At 36.0% G+C, this 27,534-nt stretch overlaps 2 protein-coding genes across 3 annotated transcripts; both read left to right on the top strand.

Moving 5' to 3' along the window:
• The first annotated feature begins 624 nt into the window (after positions 1-624).
• LOC127181381 (nuclear GTPase SLIP-GC-like) lies at positions 625-27,187 on the top strand. 2 transcript variants are annotated; one of them, XM_051136107.1, is made up of 20 exons: positions 651-769; positions 2,172-2,264; positions 3,061-3,093; positions 3,162-3,224; positions 3,358-3,420; positions 3,580-3,842; positions 3,960-4,175; positions 4,276-4,470; positions 4,589-4,767; positions 4,883-4,922; positions 5,100-5,183; positions 5,258-5,351; positions 24,170-24,306; positions 24,407-24,568; positions 24,682-24,839; positions 25,473-25,596; positions 25,844-25,952; positions 26,175-26,308; positions 26,395-26,479; positions 26,627-27,187. In XM_051136107.1, the coding sequence occupies exons 3-20, from the start codon at positions 3,081-3,083 to the stop codon at positions 26,680-26,682; spliced, it is 2,175 nt and encodes a 724-aa protein (XP_050992064.1). In that variant the 5' UTR covers positions 651-769; positions 2,172-2,264; positions 3,061-3,080; the 3' UTR covers positions 26,683-27,187. The 2 variants fall into 2 exon arrangements, with proteins under 2 accessions (XP_050992063.1, XP_050992064.1); XM_051136106.1 differs by lacking the exon at positions 2,172-2,264 and having other exon boundaries at positions 625-769.
• On the top strand, positions 11,568-21,893 carry LOC127181388 (nuclear GTPase SLIP-GC-like). The gene is made up of 6 exons (XM_051136120.1): positions 11,568-11,732; positions 17,439-17,485; positions 17,647-17,814; positions 21,111-21,373; positions 21,498-21,664; positions 21,760-21,893. The coding sequence occupies exons 3-5, from the start codon at positions 17,727-17,729 to the stop codon at positions 21,648-21,650; spliced, it is 504 nt and encodes a 167-aa protein (XP_050992077.1). The 5' UTR covers positions 11,568-11,732; positions 17,439-17,485; positions 17,647-17,726; the 3' UTR covers positions 21,651-21,664; positions 21,760-21,893.
• Positions 27,188-27,534: the final 347 nt, after the last annotated feature.

Below are 27,534 nucleotides of genomic sequence, written 5' to 3'. Positions count from 1 at the left end.
TACAACTCAGAATAGTACTGAAACACTGACAGACACAGAGTCATAGGCACAGGGTTAGGTGGCAATCAAGCCAAGTAATATCCATACAAACAATGCAGAGACAATACGCAGGCAGCAGAGATTCATAACAGGACAAAACAGCCCAGGTTGTACACAAGCAGGGCAAATAGACACAAAATAACACTTGCCAGCCAGGGGAAAACAAGACTTCAGAAACAAGGGAAGGAAGTGAGTTGTTTAAGTAGTTGAGGGGATAGGGATCAGGTGTGAGGGTAATCAATACCAGGTACATGCTTATGGGAAACGGAGTCCATGAGCACAAAGTCAAAACTCATGTGAGGGAGCCCTTTTGGGGTAAGCTGAAGGAACCACCAGATTCGTGACAGTAAGGATTCACGATAGCTTCAAAACTGGCACCAAACGGAATTGCATGTCATGCTTCCAAAGAACAAAAAAGTGTGTACAAAACATAATAACACCCAAATTATGTATAACACTGTACTGTTATAATATATTTAAAACAGTCAATATTTTTGGTGCACAAATTACATCTTTATGAATATTTCTGCAGCTGTACTTTGCACACAGATCCACACACGCACATCCTGTAAGCTAAGGTATGTACCACATCCTGTGCGAACAAAACAAAGTGCATAGATGCAGTTAGTAATAATGTCTTATAACATCTTACTGAGCAGCATAAAGAGGATGGCGCTTTACAACTGACACCTGAGATTCCTGATACACACTTACACAGACAAAGGATAGGGTAAGTTTATATGTAATTGTGTATTCTGGTCCATGGAATTCTCAGTTTTTTATAGTGATGGTGGTGGAAGGATGGAGGGGGACATCAGCGTCATAAACTGCAATCGTGAAAGAGAAAAGTCAGTACTTATACTTAAGTACTTAAGTACTTAAGTACTTAAGTCTCAAGCTGTGATTGGCCAGATCTAAGTTATGCATGAATGACTTGACATTAGTCTTCCTGGTACAATCTTTGCTGATGCTTTCATTTCTGATGAACTCATCTGTATCTTAGATGGTCTGAGGGTGGGTACATTTTCAGCAAATTTTGGGGTGAACTATTCCTTTAAATGTATTATTCCTACACAGACATAAAAGGAAAACTTGGAGATGCATATAGAAAAAACAAACAAACAACCATTTCATCTCAGTATATTCTCATTCACCTAACAGAGCTGAATCCTTTACCTTTGGCTTTAAAGGGCATATTTTACCTACAGACATAGAACACAGTGTCCATTTATTGCTTTATTACTATTGCTTGAAATCTGTACCTATTTTTGGTGGTCTACAGTTCAGGGTGATTAAAGAGATTACAATTATAATTTAGTGCAATAGTAAGGAAAAAAAAAAAAAAAAAAAAAATAAAAAATTATATATATATATATACAGTTAATCTACTGTGAAAAACATAAACCAGTTCAACCAAAAAAGCAGAAAAAGCTGTTGTTTTTACAGGTTCTTTTGTAAATGTTACAGAATTATTTTGGCATTATTAGTTGCAAGAGTCCCTACAGGATAACTGGATAAAATTGTATGAATAATGAATATATGATGGTGCTTCATTTTTTGATAGAAAAAAGCAAACAGCATGTTAACAGTGACAAAAAGCTGGTTAAAAAAATCTAGTGCTTAATCTGAGTGTAGATTACTTCCCCCACCCATTCCGGAGGGGATGAGTATGACCAGTGCATAAGTGCTGTGTTATTTACTATAGATTATTTTGTGTCACAACTATTTTCTGCTGTCTGCATATAACAATGAATTTATCTTTTACAAATGTTAATACAAATTTACAACGTTTTCCATTCTACCCAGAGCTTGAAGTGGAAAAAAAGAAGTGCCGGTACTCACTAAAGTTGGTTTTGTTAATGTGTTAAATATGTTTATTACACGGCGCCATGAAATACTTGATTCAGATTCGTCAATCATCACATTCCAAGGTATTATATTCCCAGATAACAACCAGTAAAAACTAATAACACAGACTCATCCGGGTAACTGCCTGTAGTTGGCACTGTTCACTTGCTGGGAACATTTTTTCTTTGTGAAAACTTTGTGTTTGGCTGGCTAATGAAATATTAAAACTCAATTCAATATTATAGGTCCAATATTTAATTAATTATGTCATTCTGGTATCGCAGACTCACGGTCTCGTCCTGTACAAATGCAGCTGCTGTCATTTTGCGACGGCTGTTTTGTACACTGTAATGGATTATAAAATAACAAACAAACTGGTAAGATTTTGAAACCTTTTACTTCTGGTGTTTATTCTGTTATTTGCACATGTACTAAATCCAGGAAGAAAAAGAAACAGGTGTTTTTAACGGGTCACACACTCTTATCCATTCTAATTTAGTTTAAATTTAATTTAACATTATAGTTTTGTTAACAGTTGATGGGTAATGAGTGTCAGTTGTCCTTCAGGAAAATTAACCGAAACGAACACCCCTAAAGTTTAAAAACCTCTAAAATCCCTCTGTACAGTCCGTGCCTGTCTGCTATGCCACTGAATGTGCGTGATGCAAATTTCATCACCAGAATAGTATGTGCATACTATACCTGTGTATACGTGTATACTTTGTCTGCGAACGTCTCACATGCGCATTGACTTGGTTTTACACCAATCTGTTGTTCCACAAGGTGGCAGCACTGGCCCAGGCTTTTGTTTCATAGTAGAAAACAAAACTACAGAGTGGGAACAACAAATAGTGGAGAATGCAACAACAACAGATGGACAAGGGCTTGTGTGAGGGGTTTATGAGATAGCCAGAAGTTTAGTTTAAAACAGTACAAAGACATTTTATCAGTCATAACTTCTGGAGAAAAATAGAGCAGATGCTATATAAAAATGACGCTTTCTCGAGCTCATGTGCCGACAACCATGGTACTTAGAACAAAGGTACCATCACAATCTAGAACTTGCGGTGATAGCAAGACAATTAATTTTATTATAATCAAACCAAAAAAAAAGTTCTTCAAAGATTCAACACAACTGATCTTTAATACGAATATATGTTCTTTCCCCTCCAGGACTCTCCATCGACCCTACAATGGCTAGCCAAGGTATGCATATTAAAGATCATTGTACAGTCTGTGATTAAGGACAAATAATGAAGGAGATTCTCTCATAGGTACTAAACGAAAACGAGCTCATGACTCATCTGACTCGAGTATAGAGACTCCATTGACAACAGGTAAGTAAAATCTGAATCTGTCCACCTCTATTAGTAACTAATTAATTGCATTTATAGGCAACTAATCAGTCTGCAGAATTTAGGCATGCACACTTCTGAGAGGGAATTATGAGTGTGATAAATTCTCTGATAGGTATTAAAAGAAAACGAAATCATGAATCATCTGACTCGAGTATAGAGACACCACTGACAACAGGTAAGTAAAATCTGAATCTGTCCACCTCTATTCTGTATTAGTAATGAACTAATTAGTTGCCATAAAATTAGTTGACTTAAAAGGGTCATGCCACATCAATCCATCTATTTTCCTAACGGTTTGTCATGGGGATGTAATTCTCTTCTTTGTTGTACACAGATATGATCATAGAGAATGCAAAGCAAATTCTGCAAAGAGTCAGTGACACAGATCAAATCGATAAAGGCAACAGGAAGAAGGCAACCATAGGGATTTTTGGAAAATCAGGAGAAGGAAAGAGCTCCCTTTTAAGTGCAATCTTGGGGAAACAGTATCTCTTACCGTCTGGATGTTTTGGTGCCTGTACTGCTGTTATTACTCAGGTGGAAGCCAATCTGACTGACTCCAACTACACAGCAGAGATCAAATTGATCTCTAAAGAGGTTTCCTCATTTATCCTACTATGCCTTTAATGAGAGTTCTTTATAAATATGTAAACAAATCGGACTAGACGGAACAGAACCAAGCCTTATTTTTCTCTGTACTGTGTACCGCTGCAGGAGTGGGAGAAAGAGCTCAAAGATCTTTTCAGATATCTAAAAGATGACGGTGAGGACAGGAATGAGGACTTGTTTGAAACTGCTGTAGAAAAGATCACTGCGCTGTATGGAGATAATGCAGACCAGAAAACATTAGAGGAGCTCCAGAATGAGGAAAAATTTGCAGAGATTGAAACCTTTTTGTCTATCAGTACGAAAATAATCTCAAACAGTGATGTAAGTTTTAGAAGAACGTCTAATATTTAAGATTAAATGCGCAATGCATTGTTAATTTGCTTTTCAGCAAAGTAAACGTAACAGTTTATTATCTCAACAGCTCTCTGACTTTACCACTGAAGTTGCACAGTTCATACAACACAGTGAGTCAAGTTCTGGTGACTGGTACTGGCCGCTTGTGAAGAGTGTGATGATCAAGATACCAGACTGTAATGAACTCCTGGAACACATTGTACTTCTTGATCTTCCTGGGACTGGAGACTGCAATAAGACTAGACAAGACCTGTGGAAATCTGTAAATATATTTCTATACTCTTTTCAACAACACTTTTTGTCATATACAGTGTAGAACCACACAATAAATCTTTTGTGCCACTATGAACCATAACTATGTCCTATTTTAAATCCTGTAGAAACTGTCAGAGTGCTCTTCTGTGTGGATTGTAAGCGCTATCAATCGAGCAATCACTGACAGAGACCCCTGGGGGATATTAAAGCACTGCATTGAAGAACTGGGACCAGGAGGAAAATGCAAAAGCATCAACTTTATCTGTACAAAGAGTGATGATATCAGTCCAGGAACGTATATAAGGTATTTTGTGAATATTATAGGACTTAAAGGGCTAGGAGGTGTTATAATTTTGAATAATTAAAGTAATCTAGTAGTAAGCATGCAACACTTCACAATTTTTAATACTCTTTTATAGATCTGCACGGCTTTCAAGAGACCAAATCCCAGATGACAAGGTTTGGAAAATATAGAAGGACTGTACTAGCAGTGTTTATGTAATATGGTCCCTTTGTTTTCATACAGCAAACTTGTCAGTTTCGCCTGTAAGGTTTTACTGTTGGTTTTACTAAGTCAGTGAGTGCTCATATCACTGCAACTGCAATGTCATGAATATGTTTTTAATTAATCTTTAGGATCAGAAAAAAACATGCATACTTCATAGAAATGAACATGCCAAGACAAGGGTGAAAGAAAAGTTTGAAAATTCTGAAATCAAGGTATTCTCGCCTAATTTTCTTTGCTACCATTACTTTTTAGAAATTTTGTTTATATGTTTTTTTTTTCTTTTTAGAAACTATTCAACACTGACAATCAGTTTCAAGTTTTTACTGTGAGTTCTAATGCATTCTTTGACCACAATTTAAATCTGGAATCAAGTGAAACAGGTAAGCCATCCTCACTATTTATTTAATTTTACCACTTTATTTAGTCATGGCAAAAAAAAAAAAAAAAAAAGTACTACTACTACTACTACTACTACTACTACTGGTTTTTTTTTTAAAAACTGTCAAACTGTTGCATGCATTATTTTAAGTGCAAGTTAAAAATATTTCATAAAATGAGATAAAGCACTGACTAAATGAGTCCAAATCACATCCTTGTGTTTATTTGTAGAAGTCCCAATGCTGCAGGATGATCTGAGGAATCTTAACAAGAGCATTAATAGAGAACTGACTAGAGATTATGTCAATAAAGTAAAGGGACATTTGTCCCTGATCCAAAGCGGCCAGCTGAATAAAGACAAGAAAAAGGTACAGAGACAGAATTAGAATTAAAAGAATTTGTAACTACTTAGAATTTGACTTAGAAATTTAGATGCTTTGGAAAAATGACTTAGAATTTGTAATAAGAATCTTCAGAATGCTGCCATTGTGTATTACAGTTTTTCTGCTTAAACACATTTCTTGAAATTACACCTCTTTTTTGCGAGGTCAAAATAAAGCTCTCCACTCAAAACAACTCAATCTTGCTGAAAAACCAGACTTTGCTCTCAGACATGACACACAAATCCTCAAAAACACATAGACACTACAACACAGTTTTACACATTCATGAGATAAATTCAAAACAATATTACAAAAAATGGTAATAAGTTTTGCTCAAAAGCCAGGTTATAGTGTTTTAGCAATTGAGAAAAACTGTATTATATAACTGTTGTTGTATGGATGTGTTTTAGATTGAAATGACAGTCAACAAATTTAAGAAGAACCTAAGGAAGTCACTAGATGAACTGGACAAATATTTTAAAAGCATTTGTAATGATCTGGAGCAGCATCTCTCAAATGGAGTGGAAGCATCAGTGAAATCGTGTGTTGATGCCACAAAGAAATTGTTAACACCTGTGAGTGTGATTCAAATGTTTTGCACCATTTTAATAATCACTGTCCTTTTAACACTGGTGCTGTTATACTTTTCTTTGTTACTCAGAATAAAGATGGAAGGGGGTTCCATAAAATTCTTGGAGCTTTGTGCAAGAACAACGGATGCTATTGGTCAAAAAATTTGGATGTCATTCTAGACCTGAACAAGACACTGGCCAAAGATTTTCACAAGTGCATTTTTGATGAATTCTGTAAGATTTTTCCGTAAGTTCTGTTTCATCATTCCATTTCCAGTCTCCCTTTGTGTAGTAAAATGGAATACACTTACAAAGTGTATTTTTATTTTTAGGGCATTAACATGATTAAGTTTTTAATTAACTGTGAAGGAAAAATAAATGATTTGCTCACCTCCCAGGTCCTTTCCGTTCTGAATCTTTTGTTATTTATTTATTTATTTATTTTTTTTTCAAATGATAACCTCATAGGTTAGACAATAGTAATATAAAGCAAACTTTGTGTGTTTGGAAATTTAGCCTTTCCCTCATTATTTTCCTTCAGTAATTTTCAGATTATATCTCAGGGATTAAGAACTTTTTTTTTTTCTCTCTAAATGGTTTTCTTTTGGCTCTAGTGTGACTGGAAAAACAGGGAAGTCAGTGCAGGAACAGATTAATAAATTCAGTATCTTCCAGAGTGACTCTGCTTACCCCAGCTCTGACATACTACATCACATTCACAACTTCATTAAAATCGAAGTGAGTTGAGCTCTATGTCTGTCTGTATGTGAATCCTCATTTTTATAATTAAGCATGTTGTTTTTATTATAAAGCAGTAAGCACTGAAATACACTCAACAAACTTTTGATATAAGACTGACATAAGCAGGAACTTAATGTATTGATATTTTCCTGACTTTTTTGTGTTCTTCCCATTTTGAAAGGAAACCAAACTAAAGGCAGCGCTCAACAGAGACATTGTTGACAGGAAGAAGGAAATCTACTCATCAATACAAGATACAATTAGAAATGAAATGGCTTCTTGCTATCAGCGTAAGCTTGCATTAAGAGTTGCAATTAATCATGTTATTTCAATGTTATATTTCATTAACACAAAAGCCACCCAGCATGTCACAAAGTACATTTCTTTCATTAAAACGCACATCCAAGAACTGATTTATGTCCTTGTTCTCATGTGCCTATATGAGAAAGAAAATGAATGAATACAGAGTGTTGTTTATTTTAGAAGCTGCAGCTGTGAAAGGAACAGGATCCTTGAAGAAAATGCAAGACCTGTTAATAACCACAGTTGATGAGAAAAAACAAGACATGTTTAAAGACGCAAAAATGGAAGTGCTAGAAAGGTTTAATAACTTAAAGGTACTGATCTCACATTCATTAAGAGGATCATGTATTCAGCTGTACAATGACTAAAGTGAAACGTAATCTTTTCTTGTTTCTTTGTAAAGCTGTACATAAAGAGTACTCTTGAAAAACTACAGGAAGCAATAGAACGCTCACAATCACAAAAAAGCGAAAAGACACCAATCGGTAACAGCGTCATCTTACTACACCACAGAAACAAATGTTTAAACAAACAAACTTTTGCAATGCGAAGTATGCTATTGATTGATTAATCTCACTAACTGCCTAATGTAATATATTTTTATATGTCATTTATAGATGTCTCCAGAGAGATTGAAGAGCTGGATAATCTTCTAGATCATCTGTCCGACTGATGCTCATCAAGCAAGAGAAACAGCTCAAATCACAAATGAAACAACAATTGTGCAAAAAGTAACACTTTCAGTTAACTTTTTTTTTTTTTTTAGTGTTCTTATATTTACTTTTTATATGTACATTTGTTGGTGGAAAATGTATTTCAAGTTGTTTATTTTCATAAAATTTCTGAACTTGGGGTTTTATTATACAGTTGCATGATATACTGTATAACAGTATAATGATTTGTTATTTTTATTTGTTTTATAGCAAGACATGGGAATTACATTTAAAAATATAATGGTCTAATTTTCAAAAACCTGAATACATTTGATTAATTTACTGTATAGACTGGAATGTAACTAACTGCAAAGGTCTTTCCTAAATATAAGCAGTAGTGATGGACAAGACAGGCTGTCCAGATATTCTAATTTCTTGATGTACGTACAGTGTGTTTTGACATGTCTGAGTAAAATTCTTCTCAAAGGACAGAGCTTGTTTTTTCCAAGCAAGAATAGAGTGGATTGTGAAAAGTTTGTCTCATGTGAGTGACAAGTTATTGGTAAGGAGAGATTAAAAAGGCAAAAACACAACATTACTTCTCCTGTAATATTTATTATCTTTTTCTGAACTGCAGGCACTGCAATGCAATCACTATCACTGTTTTTGTCATCATATTAGCTTGTGCAGTAATTGGTGGGATCAAACAGACTTCTGTTAATAAGAACTATGAAGTCAGGACTAGTCAGTAAGGGTTGAATAAAGCAAAACATTATCTTACGAATAAAGTTTTGATGGATGACTTTAGAACAACAAGTGACAGAGCAATCGTACACTTTTAGATGTGTGAGTGTTATTATTAGGATAGATTGGGGAAAACGCCAACGCATTTTGTTAGGTGCTGCTAACTGGCTAGATAATTAGCTAGCTGATGCTAACTTGAGTTCATTTTTAAATATAAAAATCCAAATATTTTTATTTAACCAACTAGTTAGATTTCATTTAATGGAAAAACAAAGGTTTTGATGTTCAGAACAGAGTAACTACAGTTCTGTCAGGACCACTATTGTCAAAAAAAAATTACAATTAGCATACATTTTAGGTTTGGGGTATGGTTCTGTTCTGGGGAAACACTCCCTGCCAATCCATGCATAAATAACCCCACTAGGGTAAGCAGAAAAGAAGCAACATTAATGATTAAAGTAGCAAATATCATTAATGTTCAAAGTGATTATTTTATGTAAAAACATAATAAAGTAGTCTGACTCAAGAGACATATCCAATGACAAGTCCTGACTGGACAAGAGGAGATGGAGATGGAGGTGGGTGATTAGCTCCTGAGCAAAGCGATAGCTGCTGAATGATGATGGAACGGACCTTATAAAGGGAGTTATGACTGACAGCGTATTCCTATAGGTACACATTTAAAACTATCACAACAGCATAATAACTCAAATCAACTCAGTTTACAGGTTTGTCACCTCCCATTGACATTTGTGTTTGCTGTGTTACGTATTCTCAATCTCACAACCCATCTGAGCATGGACAAAATTTCTTATCAATACACTTGATAGCTTTATGCAACAAGCATGGTGCTTGCTTAAATCACAACAAGTTGCAGTAATCAGAGAAACTTAAAGAAATAGCATTCCCAAAACCAGATGAGCCATAAGCACCAAGCATATTTCAAGAACAATCAAATGGCCTTAAACAACAGCTTAAACAGCTTTTTGCTGTTTAAGTTTAAACAGGTACCAGCACGTAGAGTAACAACCAATAGCTTTAAGCAACAGCAGATCTAGCAAAGAGCAGCATGCCCATTTAATGCAGTACAGCATATGGTCAATACCTGAAGTTTAGGCAACAGGCATGTTGCCATTATCCAGATAATTGTTAGCATAAATAACTTCCTTTAGTAGCAAAACCTACATGTGCGTTAAGTATCAAGGACTCTACAGATACACTATAGCTTTAAGTAACAGCATATCACTGACTTAAACAGTGTGGTAGACATAATAGTCGGATAAGTTTAATGAAACCGCATTTCCAATTCTAAATGAGCCTTAAGCAGCAAGCCTGTTTCGTATCGGACAGCCTTAACCAACAGCTTTAAAAACAAGCCTTGCTGTGGTAAGTTACCAGCATGTCAAAATACACCAATAAGCCTAAAGCAACAGCATACCTAGAAAACAAACATGTTAATGAACAACTGCCAACAACGAGCTATATTTGACGATAACATATTTGCCAACATAACATTAGAACATTACATTAAAAAAAGACTTAGCTTTGTGAAGACATTCAGAAATGAATAAACTGTGAATTGGACAGTTATGTTGAGGCCATGGCGGAGCAGGGAGCCATGGCGGAGCAAACAGTCCGGAAGGCCATGGTGGATCGGGGGAGCTCAGGGAGCCATGGTGGAGCAGACAGTCTGGGAAGCCATGGTGGAGCAGGTTGTTCAGGCATATGCTGGACGGGACCAGCGGAGACGAAGGAGAAGGAGGGAGGATAGGGGCATCAAACCCCATGGGAAGCGCCAGGTCCATATTGTCCTCAATGTTAATGTGGCTTGCCACATGAGAGGCCGGTGGGCTCCCTTCCCTCCAACTCAGTCATGTGGTGTCTGGGAGGTCCACAGGGCGGTAGTAATTCGCCCCAATCCAGAACAGAGAGTTGAGCGTGGCGTCGTCCAGCGCCAACATAGTGGCCAGCCCGCAGAACTCCTGGGCGTACTCCACGAATGGGAGATCTCTGCGGGCTAAGGCAGAGAAGCGAGCAGTAACCTCCATAATTAAACTGGTCCGGTCTTCTGTCACGTATCGTGCGAGGAAGGGGCGAACGAAGCGAAGATCAAAGATGAAGTCTTTAATATAATCCACAGGAAAACTCCAAAGCAGGTAACGCGACAATGGGAGGGTAGAACCATGCTTACATTAACGAGACCGGACACCAAACACTAAACAGAATGCAACTTATAAAGACAGGTAATAACGACAATCTTAATTAAGGCACAGGTGAAACAAGGTAAACTAAATGACGACAGGAAACAGGAACAACCAAATATGGGCACAAGAGGGAGAAACCAACATAAACAGTCTACAGGGGTGTGACACCTATAGACAATAATGTGCAAAATTTGAAAATGTTATATTAAAATAATATTTTAGTAAAGGGTTCCACAAGCTTTAAATAGCTTAATTGTGAAGGTGTGATGCAGTTTTTATAAGGTTAGAAATATAAACATGATACTTGTATTTTCTGAGCTAATCAAGTGATATTTCTAGATTTATAATGATGGTAAAGTGTACTATGTTATTTTCTGGTAATTTTTTAGGCAGGTCATCCTTTCTAAAGACAAAAAATAATTAAAATAATAACATCCACATTATGTAGGCTATATTACTATACTGATATAAAATATATATATATAAAAAAGTCAATATTTTGGGTGCACAAATTACAGCTTTCTGATCATTTCTGTTTTATGAAAGCATTTCATGAAGCTGTACTTCGCACACACACACATCCACCCACACACATATCCTGTAAGCTAAGGTATGTACCACATCCTGTGTGAACAAAACAAAGTGCACTGATGCAGTTAGAAATAATGTCTTATAACATATTAATGAGCAACTTGAAGAGGAAAACAGTGCTTTAGATTGCAGTCTCCAGATACAACTGACACCTGAGATTCTTGAGATACACTTACACAGACAAAGGACAGGGTAAGCTTATATATAATTGTGTATTCTGGTCCATGGAGTTCTCAGTTTATATACTGGTGGTGGTGGGGAGGATGGAGGGGAACATCAGTGCAATTGTACAAGAGAAAATTTTGTACTTATATTCTTCAAGTTTCAAGCTGTGATTAGCCAGAGCTAACAGTTAAGCACAAATGACTCTTCCTGGTGGAACCTTTGTTGACGCTTTCATTTTTTGATGAATAAAACAAACTCATCTGTATCTTGGATGGTCTGAAGGTAAGTAATTTTTTTGAGTGAGCTATTCCTTAAATGTATTATTTCTACACAGAAATAAAAGGAAATCTTGGAGATGCACATAGAAAAAAACAAACAAACAAACAACCATTTTTATGCTGTTTAAATGCAGCTTCAAAAGGCTCTGAATGATCCCAGCTGAGGAAGAAAGGCCTTATATAGTGAAACAATCAATTATTTTCTTAAAAAAAAAAAAAACACAAAAAAAATTACGATTTATATATTTTTTAAACTCAAATGCTCATCTTGTCTAGCTCTTTGTGAACTCTGGGTATTCCGGGTCAATACAGTTAGAGTATGCTGAAAAACCCCCATCTCATTTTCTCCTGCAACTTCAAAATTGTTCTACATCGCTACATTGACCCAGTGTTTACAAAGTGAACGTGCAAGAGGGTCAAACACCCCTTACAAAAAAGGCAAAACAGCGATGTAGGGTGATTTTGAAGTTGGAGGCACCATAGAAGTTCACTGTATGTCGAACATTGCTGAAATTTTTTGATTTAATCATGTTTGTATGTTTTGTATGTATGTGAACTAATTAAATGGAAAAGTATTTACTTAATTTAATTAGGTTCACTGGACAAGCTATATATATATATATGTGTGTGTATGTATATATATATATATATATATATATATATATATACAGTCATGTGAAAAAGTTAGGACACCCTATTGAATTTCATGGTTTTCTGTATCGGGACATAATAAAAAAATTATCTGGTCCTTGGCAGGTCTTAAAATTTAGAAAATAAATCCTCAGGTAAACATCATCACATGTCATATCACACTGTGTCATTATTTAACAATTATAAAGCCAATATGGAAAGGCCATGTGTGACAATGTTAGGACACCCTATGAATCAGTTGCCTGTAGATCCACTTTTAGCAGCAATAACTTGAAGCATTCATTTTCTGTGTGACTTTATCAGTCTCTCACATCGTTCTCGAGGAATTTGGACCACTCTTCTTTTCAGCGTTGCTCCAGTTTATTGAGGTTTGTGGGCATTTGCTTATGCACAACTTTGCAGACCTAAACTGTGCTGCAATGCTGCAATGAAGCTTTCTTCTGCCAAGCCTTCCAAACATGACATTTTCGTCCCATATTTTTCTAATGCCATTGTCATGAACTTTATGATTTAACTGAGGCCTGTAGAGTCTGAGGTGTAGTTCTTTGGTTGTCTGCCATTTCTCTGAGCTTTACATGGTCTGATCTTAGGGTGAATTTTCTGGGACGCTCACTCCTGGAAGGAGAGTGATGTCCTGATACAGAAAACCATGGAATTCAATAGGGTGTCCTAACTTTTTCACATGACTATATATAAAAAAAAAAAAAAAAAAAAAAAATTGTAATAAAGTTTAATAATTTTGTGTTGGGACTACATGGGTCATTTTTGTTGACACAACTAACTGAAAAGTGGATGTTTAGTTCCAAGCATGCTTTGCATGAGGTCACATTAAGAGGGAAATATGTTGACAACAATTGTCATTTTAAGTTTTTAATAAAAGAAAATTACATGTTAGAGTTCTTATACATGTAACAGTGAGTTATTTTTGAGATTTAGAAAAGGGTTGGAGATTAGAAAAGTTTTGAGGTGTCCACTGTGCAGAAGAGTAGCGCTCATGCTTAGGGTGCTGGCAACTTCACTGACTTCATGATTAGTGCAATGAGCAATAACTACTAATACCAGTTCTAGAAAAGTTCTTTGCTCAGCTCTTATGGTATATTACATCTATGAATTAAATTATTGTTAACATGCCACTATGGGTTTTTGCTTTTATAATATATATATATATATATATATATATATATATATATATATATATAATTTTTTTTAACAATATACAATTTTTATTTTTTTTTTTTACAAATTTAAGCAGACTGAACATAATGGAAATAAGCTAGGCAAAAAAAAAAAAAAAAAAAAATTCTATTTAGTTTTTAAAATTTAGTTGTTTCTGCTCATTTAAACCAAGTAATTTGAACAAGCATTAAAAATCCTGTTTTTCATTGACGTTCAAAAAAAAAATTAAAGTAGGTGAAAATCGCATCGTAAAATAAACGTTGTTCTGTAATCTCATTGACTAAAATTAAAGGCACCCTTTTAATAAATACTTCTTGTTACCTCATTTTGCCGAGATAATAACTCTAAGTCTTCTCCTATAATCCCAGAGCAGCAGTGAAACAAACAACAATCTTTGTATGCCAAAAGACATAAATTAGGCTCCTTAATTAGAACGTTATTATAAAGTGTTACTGTTTTCTCTGACATACTGACAATAGACCCATAAAATACACCAAAACGCAACATCACCAAACATTAGGATCCCAAGGATCAATTTTATCTGTGCACTGTAATCAAAATCAGTAACGCTTTAGATTACAACCCGCAAAGAACTACGTAAGTAAACTGAATTTACGGTGTATGTTTCTGTAGTTATAGTGTACCTATAAAGAACGTACATGTAGGTATAAGGGAACAATATGTTATATTTGGGTAATAAGGGGATAACAAACCAGATATTCAACCTGCAAAGAACTACATAAGTATACTGAATTTACGGTGTACGTTTCGTATTTATATTGTACCTACGTGTAAGTATAAGGGAGCAATATGTTAAGTTTGGGTAATAACGGGGTAGCAAACAGATATACAAATAATTTATAATGGAATTACTTAAAAACTTAACAGGTACCTGTTCTATTAAATCGTAAGTTTGGTGTATCTATACGTAAGCTTTTTAAAATTACTGGGAAATTATACTCTTGTTCCATGTAGTTACAGGGTAAGTGTGCCATCTGCGGGCTGTAAATTAAAGTGGCGATTGTTCCCCTCTTGTTCAACGAAGTTACAGGGTAGGTTCAATACATAAACACACAATCTGAAAATATATCTAAAAATATTTTTTTATAGTCGCTAATCCCACTTCTACCTCTAAACTTAACGTTAACTATGACTGAACAGTAATAAAAATATAAAAAGCAGGAAAGTGCAATCACAATCATTTATTTATTGCAAAAATGTCAACAGCCATACAAAAAAGTAATCCAAATAACGATGCGTTTGCAGCCGCAGTCCTCTCTGGCGGAATACAGTAGGTTTGAGGTGCAGTAGGATGAGAGCAGAATTTAAATTGTTAATCGCTGAAAATATTATCCAGATTATTGTCTTCACCCACTCCTCGAAGGCGCCCGCGCGTCATTCCAACACATCTCACCAGAAACACGGCATGTCGTAATCTGTGACGAATGCAGGCGAGAGCCAATGAACGTCCGATTTTCCTGTCGCAAAATGCACTTTAGCACGGGTTTATGGCTGTTGCTGCTGGACTCGCTGCTAGAGATGGAGATGAAGATCGTCGGACAAAGCCTTGAATTTGGTTCTGGTCCTCGCTAATCGTATGGATTCTGAAGAACTGGGTTACAGCACACAAATAAAATGGTTTAATTTGTAATTATGATGCGGGTTCGGTGTATTTTGTGGTTCCACCACGGCAAACGAAGTTAATATTACATGAATGATTAAACGATTGCAGAAATATTATTTATTTTAAGGGTTTAACGTGTAGTCATGATAACATTATGTAGACCTATTCTTGGAAACGAGCTGGCGACAGAAATCACCCAGAACAGAATGAAATGTTATAATTTCATATTAAGTAAACGTTAAATGTTTAGATGATGTAAATATGTCAGTATTGTACATTTAGTGTCTGTAAAAATGTAAATAAATGTAATTCCATTCCAAAATTCCATTTTGTGGAACCACATTTTACGTCACGTTGTTATATGTATTGAACCTACCCTGTAACTTCGTTGAACAAGAGGGGAACAATCGCCACTTTAATTTACAGCCCGCAGATGGCACACTTACCCTGTAACTACATGGAACAAGAGTATATTTTCCCAGTAATTTTAAAAAGCTTACGTATAGATACACCAAATGTACGATTTAATAGAAAAGGTACCCGTTAAGTTTTTTTTAAATTAATCTATTATAAATTATTTGTATATCTGTTTGCTACCCCCTTATTACCCAAACGTAACCTATTGTTCCCTTATACTTACACGTAGGTACAATATAAATACGAAACATTCACCATAACTTTCCCGTATACCTACATGTACGTTCTTTAATAGGTACACTATAATTACAGAAACGTACACCCTAAATTCAGTATACTTATGTAGATCTTTGCAGGTTGAATATCTGGTTTGTTATCACCTTATTACCCAAATATAACATATTGTTCCCTTATACCTACATGTACGTTCTTTACAGGTACACTATAATTACAGAAACATACACCGTAAATTCAGTTTACTTACGTAGTTCTTTGCGGGTTGTAATCTAAAGCGTTACCTCAAAATCTTAAGAATCCATACGACTGTGAGGAACGGAACTAAATCCGAGCCATTATTCAGCGATCTTCATCTTCATCCTGAGCAGCAACTGTAAGCAGCAAAACCCACACAGACGTGTTAATTCCAAATTGAAAAGTTGCCGCTTCAAGAAACATTACGACAGGTTTTACGGCAGGAAAACTGAACGCTCATTGGCTCTTGCCTGCTTTGTCACAGATTGTGACATTCTGTGTTTCTGGTGAGCTGTGTTTGAATGAGAAATGTGTGCCTTCACGGAGTGGATCAAGATAATAATCTGAATAATATTTTCAGCAATTAACAAGTTAAATTCTGTTCTGCACCTCATACAAAACAATTGTATTCCAACAGAGAGGACTGCAACATCGTCATTTGGATTACGTTTGGTATTGTTTTTGACATTTTTGCAATAAATAATTATTGTGATTGCACTTATCTGTCTGTCACGTTTTTCTTTATACTGCACAGAAATAGTTATTGTTAGGTTTAGAGGTAGGAGTGGGATTAGCGAAAAAATATCTTTTTAATGCTATATTGCTATTAAAATTGTAATTTGACTGCATATCATATTCGGTCAATTGCATTTTATATCTTTATATTCACTATAAAATGGGTAGGTTTAGGTTTGGGTCTTAAGGGGTCTGAAAAATCAAAATCGCTTATCAACAAAATTATAAAAAAGCACTGATACAAATATATTAATGATATAAAAGATTCGCAAATATTTGACAATTTTTAGCTAAGAATACATTTTTATGTTTTAAACATTAAAATATATCCAGATTGTACGTTTCGACATCAATAAAAATGTACAGAAATGTATGTTTTGTGCTTCTAAAAGTTTGTACTAAAAAAAAGAAATAAAGGTGACTTGACTGGTGACTTGGGGGTTTATCATCTTAATTTTAATAAAGAAATACCATATGCAGTATCTGCTGATTTGCGACACTATTTCTGTACATATCTTTGAGGACATTATAGTTAGTGAAACTGTACATTTTTTAACTTGTGCTTTAACTCACTGTGCTTTTTTCTTTACTGTTTTATAGATCAGCCACTTCTGGAACACCAAAAGAAGAGATGGAAGCACTTCATGGTATGAAGTAGAATACACCTCCACTGCTTCCTGTACCATTACAATCTAGAACTTGCTCTAATGGCGAAACAATTAACTTTGTTATAGTCAAAACAAAAAGTTCTTAAAAGATTGGTAAGAAAAAATGTATCATCTTTAATAACAAGGTCTTTCCCCTCCAGGACTTCCCATCGACCCTATAATGGCTAGCTGGGGTGTAAAAATTAAAGACCATTGTAAAGTCTGTGATTAAAGACAAATAATGAGTGAAATTAATTCTCTGATAGGTACTAAAAGAAAACGAGATTGCGAATTATCTGACTCGACTGTAGAGTCACCACTGACAACAGGTAAGTAAAATCTAAATCTGTCCACCTCTAATCTGCACTAGCAGCTAATCAATTAGGCTGTGTTTACACTTCGCATTACCATGCAACCTGTATCCAGATGTTGTCCACAAACACATCAAAAAGACACGTGTAAATGTGCTTCTGATCGGAATGTTATCTGATCAGCGTGTCCTGGTCCAGAGGTAGTCGAGGGCGCGTTGTGATTGGATCCCAGTGTAATATAAACGCAATCCGAAGCAGCCATCACGCCTACATTTGGTCGATGTGATGCAAAACACCACCCCCTCTCTCCTGATCTGTCAGAAAAGAGAGGTCATGGAGTGCTAGTGAGACTTGTACAGTTTTTCATTTTCAATTTTCATTTGTTCAATGTCTCACGACTGAAAATGGTTTTCAAAAGTCTATAAAAGGTCTGCAGAATTTGGCCCACTCTGACCTACTACCACGTAGAATGATGGTACTTTGGTGGTCTGCTCCTGAAAACTGGCCCTAATGTGGGCCACAGTAGATTTTTGTTCAAACACTGGTCTTCCCACATTTCTCATGTGGCCCACACGCTGCATGGAAAGGTGACATTTTGGCAGTGGTCCACAATCCAATAACGGTAAATCCAAACACAACGTAGCACAGCAGCATTCAGGACATGTAGACGTAAGACTTAAAGTGAACTCAAAGTGAACATACAGGAACTTAAGTACTCAGACCAAACAAGGATAAATAACTAGGCACACCTAAACAGAATAATAAAATCAACACGGAAAATGGTGCAAAAGGAAAACAAAGTCCAAATTAACAGAAACATTGACAGTTAGTGCTATCATTATAATGCACTTCTGTTTTATGTTGCATAGTACACATATAAAAATTGGTATGTAGCCTTCTTAAGACTCATATCCAGATCACCCTGCATCATTTAACTGCTTTACATCCTACTAAAAGTAGCCAAATTCTATTAGGCCATATTTATAATTTGCAACTTCCATTTCATTTAGCCAGTGTCAAGTGCTACATCCAAACCAGAAGTGGCCCTCGTCTGTTTTATAATGGGGTATATTTGCCATGTCAAATGTGGGACACGTTAGGCATTAGCCAATGCTGACTGTGCAAAATATTTGCCAAAAGTGGCCCAATTTTTTCTAAATTATTTGGGCAATATTTGTCATTTACATTCGAGCCACTTTAGACTCACAGCCACATTAGCCAGATCTTTGCCAAAACTGACCCCAAAAAAATTTGGGTCGACTTTGCACCGCGGCCATCCTCTGCAGACTTATTTGAATATTGCGTGGGAAAGACAGATCCGATCAGTTGTTCAGATAGAGATTTTGTAGCTAGCCCACTGACAAAGAAATGATCAGTCTATAATTTTAATGGTAGGTTTATTTGAACAGTTAGAGACAGAATACCAAAAAAAAAAAAAAAAATCCAGAAAAATGCATTTCAAAAGTTAGAAATTGATGTGCATTTTGATGAGTGAAATAAGTATTCAACCCCTTTGCAAAACATGACTTAGTACTTGGTGGCAAAACCTGTTTTGGCAATCACAGAGGTCAGATGTTTCTTGTAGTTGGCCACCAGGTTTGCACACATCTCCTCGCAGATTCTCTCTAAGTCATTAAGGTTTCGAGGCTGACATTTGGCAACGCGAACCTTCAGCTCCCAGATTTTCGCCAGCTCACCACAGATTTTCTATGGGATTAAGGTCTGGAGACTGGCTAGTCCCTTCCAGGACCTTAATGTGCTGCTTCTTGAGCCACTCCTTTTTTGCCTTGGCCGTGTGTTTAGGGTCATTGTCTGGCTGGAATACCCATCCACGACCCATTTTTATTGCCCTGGCTGAGGGAAGAAGTTCTCACACAAGATTTGGATGATCTTGTCCATCGTCCCTTTGATGTGGTGCAGCTGTCCTGTCCTCTTAGCAGAAAAACACCATCAAAGCATAATGTTTCCACCTCCATGTTTAACTGTGGGGATGGTGTTCCTGGGGTAACAGGCAGCATTCCTCCAAACATGGCGAGTTAAGTTAATGCCAAAGAGCTTGATTTTGGTCTCATTTTACCACAACACTTTCACCCAGTTCTCCTCTGAATCATTCAGATGTTCACTGTCAAACTTCAGACGGCATAGTGTGTTACCAATTGTTTTCTTGGTAACTATGGTCCCAGCTGCCTTGAGATTGTTGACAAGATCTACCTAGTTCTGGGGTGATTCCTCACTATAGCCATGATCATTGAAACTCCACAAGGTGAGATCTTGCATGGAGCCTCAGACCGAGGAAGACTGACAGATATTTTATGTCTGTTCCATTTGCGAATAATCGCACCAACTGTTGTCACCTTCTCGCCAAGCTGCTTGCCAATAATCTTGTAGCCCATTCCAGCTTTGTGTAGGTCTACAATTTTGTCCCTGAAATCCTTGGACAGCCCTTTGGTCTTGGCCATGGAGACTTTTTTGAAATACATTTTTTCAGATTTTTTTGGTTGTTATTTTGTCACTCACTGTTAAAATAAACCTACTATTAAAATTATAGACTGGTTATTTCTTTGTCAGTGGAATGACAATCACATTATTTTTTTCCCCTCACTGTGCCTGGGCCACATTTGCTGAAACATATGTGGACCACATTTGTTTTACACCCTGATTAGCCTTTGTCAACCTTGCCACATGTTATAATACATTGCGATATTGTAAACAAGGCGATATATTGGGATATTTCTTATTTTATGAATAGGACATAATTTTAGGAAAGCTGTAATTAAGAACACAATACCATATGCAAACCATTTATGCAATCTAGCGGTCAGGATACAAACTCAAAACGAAGCGATTGTCATGAATCTTGTATGATTTTTTTTTTTTTTTTTAAATATCGATATTCTGTTTTTGAGAATCAATACAGTATCACCAAACAAAATATCACGATACACACGTGTACCGATATTTTCTTACACCCCTACTGGACAGCTCACAGGGCTAACACACACAATTTAGCACCTCCAGTTCACTGGTCCCACATGTCCTTGGATTTTGGGGGGAACCGGAGCACCCGGAAAAAACCTACAGCGACACAAAACATGCAGATACCATGCTCACCATTTTGAGCCAAGAACCTGTGCAGTAAATTCTACATGACTGAACACTAAATAGTACTAAAAACCTGCACTGGTAAAACATATACTGTAATATAATAAAATATCTGTAACTTATGTTGCTTATAAAAATGTAAGTTCATTGTAAATTCATAAGAAACATGCCTGTGTCACCCCCATTGTAATTCTCTTCTTTGTTGTACACAGATATGATCATGGAGAAGGCAAGGCAAATTCTGAAAAAAGTCACTAACTCAGATCAAATTTATAAAGGCAGCAGGAAGAAGACAATCATAGGGATTTTTGGAAAATCAGGAGAAGGAAAGAGCTCCCTTTTAAGTGCAATCATAGGGAAACAGGATCTCTTACCATCTGGTTGTTTTGGTGCCTGTACTGCTGTTCTTACTCAGGTGGAAGCCAATCTGAAAGATTCCAACTACACAGCAGAGATTGAATTCATCTCTAAAGAGGTTTCCTCATTCATCCTACCATGCCTTTAATGAGAGGTCTTTATAAATATGTAAATAGATCAGACTGAACGAAACAAAACCAAGCCTTATTTTTCTCTATACTGTGTGCTGTGTACCTCTGCAGGAGTGGGAGAAAGAGCTCAAAGATCTTCACAGAGATGTAAAAGATGAAAATGAGGACAGAAATGAGGACTTTGCTGAAATTGCTGAAGAAAAGATTGCTGCGCTGTATGGAGATGATGCAGACCAGAAAACATTAGAAAGAAAAATTTGCTAAGATGTTGTCTAGCGGTAAAAAAATAATCTCAAACAGTGATGTAAGTTTTAGAAGACTGTTTAATATTTAACATTTTAAATATATAATGCATTGTTAATTTGCTTTTCAGCAAAGTAAAAACAAAGCAATTTATTATCTCAAAAGGTCTCTAAATTTGCTGAAGATGTTGCAAGTTACATACAACACAGTGAGTCAAGTCCTGGTAGCTGGTTCTGGCCACTTGTGAAAAGTGTGACAATCAAGATACCAGACTGTCGTGAACTCCTGGAACACATTGTACTTCTTGATCTTCCTGGGACTGGAGACTGCAACAAGACTAGAGATGACCTGTGGAAATCTGTAAATATATTCCTACACTGTTTTTAAAGGAACATTTGCAATATACATAAACCATAACTATGTCATATTTTCAATCATGTAGAAACTGAGAGAGTGCTCTTCTGTGTGGATTGTAAGCAATATCAATCGAGCAATCACTGACAAAGAACCCTGGGGGATATTAAAGCACTGCATTGAGGAACTGGGACCAGGAGGAAAATGCAAAAGCATGAACTTCATCTGTACACAGACTGATATCATCAATCAGGCAGCGTATATGAGGTATTTTGTGAATATTATAGGATATGAAGGGCTGGGAAGTGGTCTAATTCTGAATATAATTCTAGTAAACTATTAAGCATGCAACACTTCACAACTTTTTAATATTCTTTTTTAGATGTACACGGCTTCCAAATGACCAAATCCCACATGACAAGGTTTGGAAAATGTAGATGCCCTGTACTAGCAGTGTTTCTGTAGTATGTGCATACATAATTACTTATAAGTGTGTGTATGTTTGTTTTGTTTTGTTTTTAATTATTCTTTAGGATCAGAAAAAAACATGCATACTTCATAGAAATGAACAAGCCAAGACAAAGGTCAAAGAAAAGTTTGAAAAATCTGAAATCAAGGTATTAATTCTCGCCTCATTAGGGCCCAAGCACCGGTGGTGCGAGGACCCTCTTGGAATTGCTTAATAATTGTTTATTATTATTATGATTATTATTATTATTATTCTCCAAAGTGAATCAGATTTTTGAGGGCCTAAACATGCCCGAGAAGTCATGAAACTTTGCACACACATCAGAGCTCGTGAAAATTTACATCTGATATGGGTTTTAGAAGTGGGTGTGGCAAAATGGCTCGATAGCGCCACCTATACACTTTCAATGAAGTGCCCCTTCCCCTGTTTCACGTACATGTATGAAAATTGGTACACACATGTAACACACCAATACCCACAAAAAAGTCTCTTGGAGCAAACCCAACAGGAAGTCAGTTATTTTTCAAGGAATTTGTTATAACTCAAAGTCTGATCTGCCCCAAACTTCACATGTTTGATAAGAGTCTAGTACTGAACACATACCCATGACCATATTCAGTTATAGTCATAGCACCACCTGCTGGCAACAGGAAGTGACATGTTTTATGCTGTAAGAAACTCCATTAAATCAACATTATATTCGGTCAGTCTAATCTAAAGGCCTTTGCGATGTTAAATTGTGAAGATCTTGAGTTTTCGTTAAAGGGTGTGTCCGTTGCCTGACAAAGTTCGATGTTTCGCCATGGGAATAGAAGTTGTTGTAACTCAGCCATACAATGTCCGATCTGCCCCAAACTTCCCATGTTCGATAAGAGTCCTCGCCTGAACACATCTAGAGGCCAATATTCCATTACAATCATAGTGCCACCTGCTGGCAACAGGAAATGACTTGTTTTACACTAACTTAAACATGCAATGTCCAATTTGCTCCAAACTTTACATGTTTGGTAAGAGTCCTGACCTGAAGACATCTAAAGGCCAATATTCAGTTATAATTATAGCACCACCTGTTGGCAGCAGGATATGTCATGTCTTACACTAACTCAAGCATGCCATGTTCAATCTGCACCAAACTTCACATATTTGACAAAAGCGCTGGCCTGAACACATCTACATGCCAGTATTCAGTTATAGACATAGTGCCACCAGCTGGCAGCAGGAAGTTTGGCATATCTAAATGACTTTGACATATTCCTCCTAAATTTACTATGTGAAAAGCGTAGTGCCCACCATTCGCCACTGATCAGCGGTGAGCCTGGGTGTGAGGGCCCTTTCAGCGCTGCTTGCAGCTTTAATTTTCTTTGTTGCTGTTACTTTATAAAAACATATTGATGTATGCTTTTCTTTTTTTCTTTTTAGAAATTATTCAACACTGACAATCCGTTTCAAGTGCTTACTGTGAGTTCCAGTGCATTCTTTGACCACAATTTAAATATGGAATCAAGTGAAACAGGTAAACTATCCTCTGCCTATTGCTTTCACTGTACCACTTTAAAGTATTCATTTAATGACCAACAAAAATGTGTTAAACATGTTAAACTGTGTCTTGCATATTTTTAATCACAAGTTAAAAAAATGTATAAAGTGAGATAGAACAGACCAAATGAGTCCAAATCACATCCTTGTGTGTGTGTGTGTGTGTTTTTTTTTTTTGCAGAAATCCCAAAGCTGCAGGATGATCTGAGGAATCTTAACAAGAGCATTAACAGAGAACTGACCAGAGATTATGTCAATAAAGTAAAGGGAGATTTGCTCTTAATCCAAAGTGGCCAGATGGAAAAAGACAAGAAAACGGTACAAGTCAGAATTAGAATTACTAGAATTAGTGAGTCTTCAGAATGCTGCCATTGTGTATTACTCTGAAATTCACTACTGTTGTACAAATGTGTTTTAGATTGAAATGAAAGTCAACGAATTTGAGAAGAACTTAACGAAGGCACTAAAGGAACTAGACAAATATTTTGACAGCATTTATGATGATCTGGAGCAGCATCTCTCAAAAGGAGTGGATGAGTCAGTGAACTTGTGTGTTGATTCTACAAAGAACCTGATACAGGTGAGTGTGATCCAAATAGTTTGCATAATCACCATTTTCTTGTCCTTTTAACAGTGTTTTTATTTATTTATTTATTTATTTATGTATTATATTTTTTTTTTTTTTTTTATCAGAATAAAAATGGAAGGGGGTTCCATAAAATCCTTGGAGCACTGTGCAAGAACTACGGATACTATTGGTCAAAAAATCGGGATGAAGTTCTAGACTTGAACAAGACATTGGCTGAAAATGTGCATAAACACATTATTGATGATTTCTGTCAGATTTTTCCGTAAGTTCTGTTTTATCATTTTATTTCTAGTCTGCCTTTATGCAGTTCAAAATAAAATGCAACAAACTATGTACACTGCTTGTTGTTGATTTTTAGGTCATGATCAAGTTAAGTTTTTATGATTAAATTTAATTAACATTATTGTTAGATAATAATTATATTGTATTATATTACAGTTTGTTTATTAACTATTACCATTAAATTGGAGCACAAACTGAAGCACAAGTTGTAAATGTGGACCAATGGTAGATTGCATGGACAGCAGTAAACCAGCAAATAAGACAGATACCCAACAAGATTCAGATTGGAATTATTTAGTTTTGTTTTTTGTCAGAATAACATCCTTAAGTTTGTCACACATGACATCCATGCAGGACCCCAAAAATTAGTAGGTTTACTATGAGTATTGTTTTTTTCTTTTAGGTCAGCCACATAAATTCTGTAAATGAAACAATTTCACTCATTCATTTTCCTAATTCTCAGATTATATATTAAGGATTACAATCTCAGATTACAATCTCAGATTATATATTAAGGATTACAACACTGTATATTCTGTAAAAGGTTTTTAAAATAAACTCTAAATTTTTATTTATTTATTTATTTATTTTTTTTTTTTTTTTGTGGCTGCAGTGTGACTGGAAAAACAGGGAAATCAGTGAAGGAACAGATTGATAAATTCAGTATCATCCAGAGTGACTCTGCTTACCCCAGCTCAGACATACTTCACTACATTCAGAACTTCATCAAAATCGAGGTGATTCAGATGTCCTCTTGGGGACACTAATGGCTTGTACTCTGGCTCTGGTCCCCTATGTCTGTCTTTACCTTTTTTGAAGTTTATGTGAATTCCTTATAATTAAGCAGGCTGTTTTTATAAACCAGTAATGACTGAAATACACAAAACAAACTTTTAATGCAGGACTGAAGTAAGCAGGGATTTAATGTTTCCAGAGTTTTGATTTTTCAGGCTTTTTTTGTGTGTGTGTTTTCCCTTTTGAAAGGAAACCAAACTGAAGACAGCGATCAACAGAGATATTGTTGATATGAAGAAGGAAATCTACAGATCAATAGAAATAACGATTGTAAAAGAAATGGCTTCTTGCTATCAGCGTAAGATAGCTTTAAGAGTTACAATGAATCAACAATTATTCAAATGTAAATTATTTAATGCATTAAAGAAAGCACCTTTCATTACTAAAAAAAGACACCTAACAAAAGTACACAAAGTCACAAAGTACATTTAATTTAAACACATCCAAGACTTGATTTATTTTGTTGTTCTGATGTGTCTCTCTGAGAAAGAAAATGCATACTGAGTGTTGTTTATTTTAGAAGCTGCAGCTGTAAAAGGAACAGGATCCTTGAAGAAAATGCAAGACCTGTTAATAACCACAGTTGATAAGAAAAAACAAGACATGTTCAACAAAGTAAAAATGGAAGTGCTAGAAAGGTTGAATAACTTAAAGGTACTGATCTCATATTTATTAAGATGATTATGTATTCAGCTGTACAATGACTAAAATCAAATGGAATCTTCTTATTCTTTATGAAGCTGGACATAAAGAGAGTTCTTAAAAATGAACTACAGGAAGCAATAAAACGCTCACAATCACAAACCAGCGAAAGGACACGGAAGGGTAAGGATGTCAACCTACTACACCACAGAAACATGGGTTTAAACATAAACATGGTCTTTTGTGATGTGAAGTATGACTAAAACGAAGTATGACTGATTAATCTTAGTCGTTGCCTCATGTCATTATCTTGTTACACATCATTTCTAGATTTCTCCAGAGAAATTGAAGAGCTTGAGAGACTTCTACAGCAACTGTCTGACTGATGCTCATCAAGTATAGAAACTTCTCAGGTTATGCATGTAACCACGATTCCCCCAAGAGGGAATGAGACGCTGTGTCTCCTAGAGAACACATTAGGGAATGCTGCAAGCATGACCAGTGTCTGAAGAATGTTTGAAACAACATCAATCCTATTGGTCAATGTGACTTGTGATGTGCTGAATATGTCACCAAATTATTTGTCTGAAGGTGATGTAAACAGGCAGGCCATAGGCATGGAAAGGGCATGTAGCGTGAAGTTCCCTAGAAGGGGAACATCTCGGGTTATGCATCTAACTATAGTTCTCAGAGAGGGAATGAGATGCTGCATTCCCTTTCCATGCTTTCAGCCTCCCTGTTTACGAGAGGAACCCAAACTAGTTATAGAAGCCGGGATAGATCATTGCTGCAAACAGACCGCTATATTCCAGAGCATAGTAAGTTTGAACTGGAGCATAACCATCCACAGACAGCTACACTCTGAGCAGGGGCTGTTCACTTAAAGTCTTGACCAGGACACAGTCGCACAGATACAAACTTACCTGTCATGGTCTTCAGATTAACTGGCTCCTGAAGATAAAAAATGCCCAGAAGCCTGGGGAGGCAACCCAGACCTAAACCCAGAAACACGTTTCACACATGCTTTAGACACCAGTCATTCTGGCAGCATTCCCCAATGTATCCCTAGGGGACATGGCATGAAGTTCCCTACAAGGGGAACAGCACCATTCACAAAAGAAACATCACAACTGTGCAACATGTGACAAATTTTCAATGTAGTTTTTAAGTTTTACAAAAGATATTGTTTTTACTCAAATGTATTTGTGTTATATTTTATCTTAAGTTGTTTATTTTCA

The sequence above is a fragment of the Labeo rohita genome, chromosome 19 (assembly GCF_022985175.1).
Source record: "Labeo rohita strain BAU-BD-2019 chromosome 19, IGBB_LRoh.1.0, whole genome shotgun sequence".
NCBI classification, from domain to species: Eukaryota; Metazoa; Chordata; class Actinopteri; order Cypriniformes; family Cyprinidae; genus Labeo; species Labeo rohita.
Note: the sequence above shows the minus strand (reverse complement) of the source record. Positions and strands in the feature narration are given on the sequence as shown.

What these genes read in the sequence shown, in the direction of transcription:
- LOC127181388 (XM_051136120.1), top strand. Translation starts at nt 17,727, where the DNA reads ATGAGTGAAATTAATTCTCTGATAGGTACTAAAAGAAAACGAGATTGC. An exon ending in AGAGTCACCACTGACAACAG is followed by an intron (nt 17,815 to 21,110) that starts GTAAGTAAAATC and finishes TGTTGTACACAG; the next exon opens with ATATGATCATGGAGAAGGCA. An exon ending in TTGAATTCATCTCTAAAGAG is followed by an intron (nt 21,374 to 21,497) that starts GTTTCCTCATTC and finishes GTACCTCTGCAG; the next exon opens with GAGTGGGAGAAAGAGCTCAA.
- LOC127181381 (XM_051136106.1), top strand. An exon ending in CTACAAAGAACCTGATACAG is followed by an intron (nt 24,569 to 24,681) that starts GTGAGTGTGATC and finishes TTTTTTTATCAG; the next exon opens with AATAAAAATGGAAGGGGGTT. An exon ending in CAGCGAAAGGACACGGAAGG is followed by an intron (nt 26,480 to 26,626) that starts GTAAGGATGTCA and finishes CATCATTTCTAG; the next exon opens with ATTTCTCCAGAGAAATTGAA.